The sequence below is a fragment of the Seriola lalandi genome, unplaced genomic scaffold (assembly GCF_002814215.2).
Source record: "Seriola lalandi dorsalis isolate HSWRI2012SDOR001 ecotype SW California unplaced genomic scaffold, Sedor1 jcf7180001979636, whole genome shotgun sequence".
Taxonomy (NCBI): domain Eukaryota; kingdom Metazoa; phylum Chordata; class Actinopteri; order Carangiformes; family Carangidae; genus Seriola; species Seriola lalandi.
In genome coordinates, this window is record NW_019450302.1 from 1 (window position 1) to 1,262 (window position 1,262).

Here is a 1,262-nt window from a genome sequence, read left to right on the forward strand (position 1 = left end):
AGTCCATGTTAATCATGTAGATATATAATATACAGATATAGTCCATGTTAATGATATAGATATATAATATACAGATACAGTCCATGTTAATGATATAGATATATAATATATAGATATAGTCCATGTTAATCATGTAGATATATAATATATAGATATAATCCATGATAATGATTTTACGATTTTTTCACGATAATAAAATTTGAATCCAAAGTCAACGTGTTAAAATAAATGTACATTTATAAATCTTAAATGTAAAATACATGCTGTTCTGACAGTATCACTGATGTAACACTGTGACATTAACACTGTGTTTCTGTGTTTGACACTCAGGGATACAAACATGCTAAAGAGTACATCGCCACTCAGGGTCCTCTGCCCGAGACCCGTAATGATTTCTGGAGGATGGTTCTGCAGCAGAAGTCTCCCATCATCGTCATGCTCACTCAGTGTAACGAGCGACGGAGGGTGAGTCTCACTCTGTCACAAACACATTATTACAGTCACTTTCTAATTACACTAATGACTCCAACATTAATATTACTGTTGTTAAGAAATATATCATTGTATCCAAGAACACAGACGTGACAGTGACTTTACACTGAAACTGTAAAGTGATCCAGAACATTTTCAAACTCATTATTCTCATTATTATTATTAAATGTTTTTGAATCTGAGTTTCTCAGTTTGTTGTGGATGTTCGGTTCTCAGGTGAAGTGCGATCACTACTGGCCGTTCACAGACGAGCCGGTGATGTACGGAGAGATCAGTGTGGAGATGCTCTCTGAGTCCGAGGCTCCAGAGTGGACCATCAGGAAGTTCAGACTGGGATATGTGAGTTTACCGCCCTGAAGCCGCAGTTCCTCTGGTGGCCACTAGATGCTGCCACCAGTTGATTTTGATTAATAATCATCTTTTTTATCTTAATTATGAGAAAAAAATATCTGAAGTTATTTCTATTGAATCTCCAAATCAACTCAATACATAATCAATAATCAATGCTTTATTTGGCTTCCTGTCAGTTTTCTTTCTGTCAGTCAATAAACACACTTTAAACTCTTAAATAAAACGTCTGTGTCGCCCCCTGCAGGCCGACGAGACTCAGGACGTCCTCCACCTGAACTACACCTCGTGGCCGGATCACGGCGTCCCAACGGTCAACGCCATCGAGAGCATCCTGCAGTTCGTCCACATCGTCCGTCAGCAGGCCAACAGGACCAAAGACCCCATCGTAGTCCACTGCAGGTCAGCACCGGGTCTCTGGA

At 39.5% G+C, this 1,262-nt stretch overlaps 1 protein-coding gene across 1 annotated transcript; it reads left to right on the forward strand.

The window, feature by feature from the left end:
- Nucleotides 1-330: 330 nt before the first annotated feature.
- On the forward strand, nucleotides 331-1,242 carry LOC111658485 (receptor-type tyrosine-protein phosphatase O-like; the record flags this gene model as incomplete). The annotated part of the gene is made up of 3 exons (XM_023411027.1): nucleotides 331-465; nucleotides 709-831; nucleotides 1,088-1,242. Coding segments are annotated over 3 exons (413 nt in total), but the record flags the coding sequence as incomplete, so codon positions are not given.
- Between the last annotated feature and the right edge of the window lie 20 nt (nucleotides 1,243-1,262).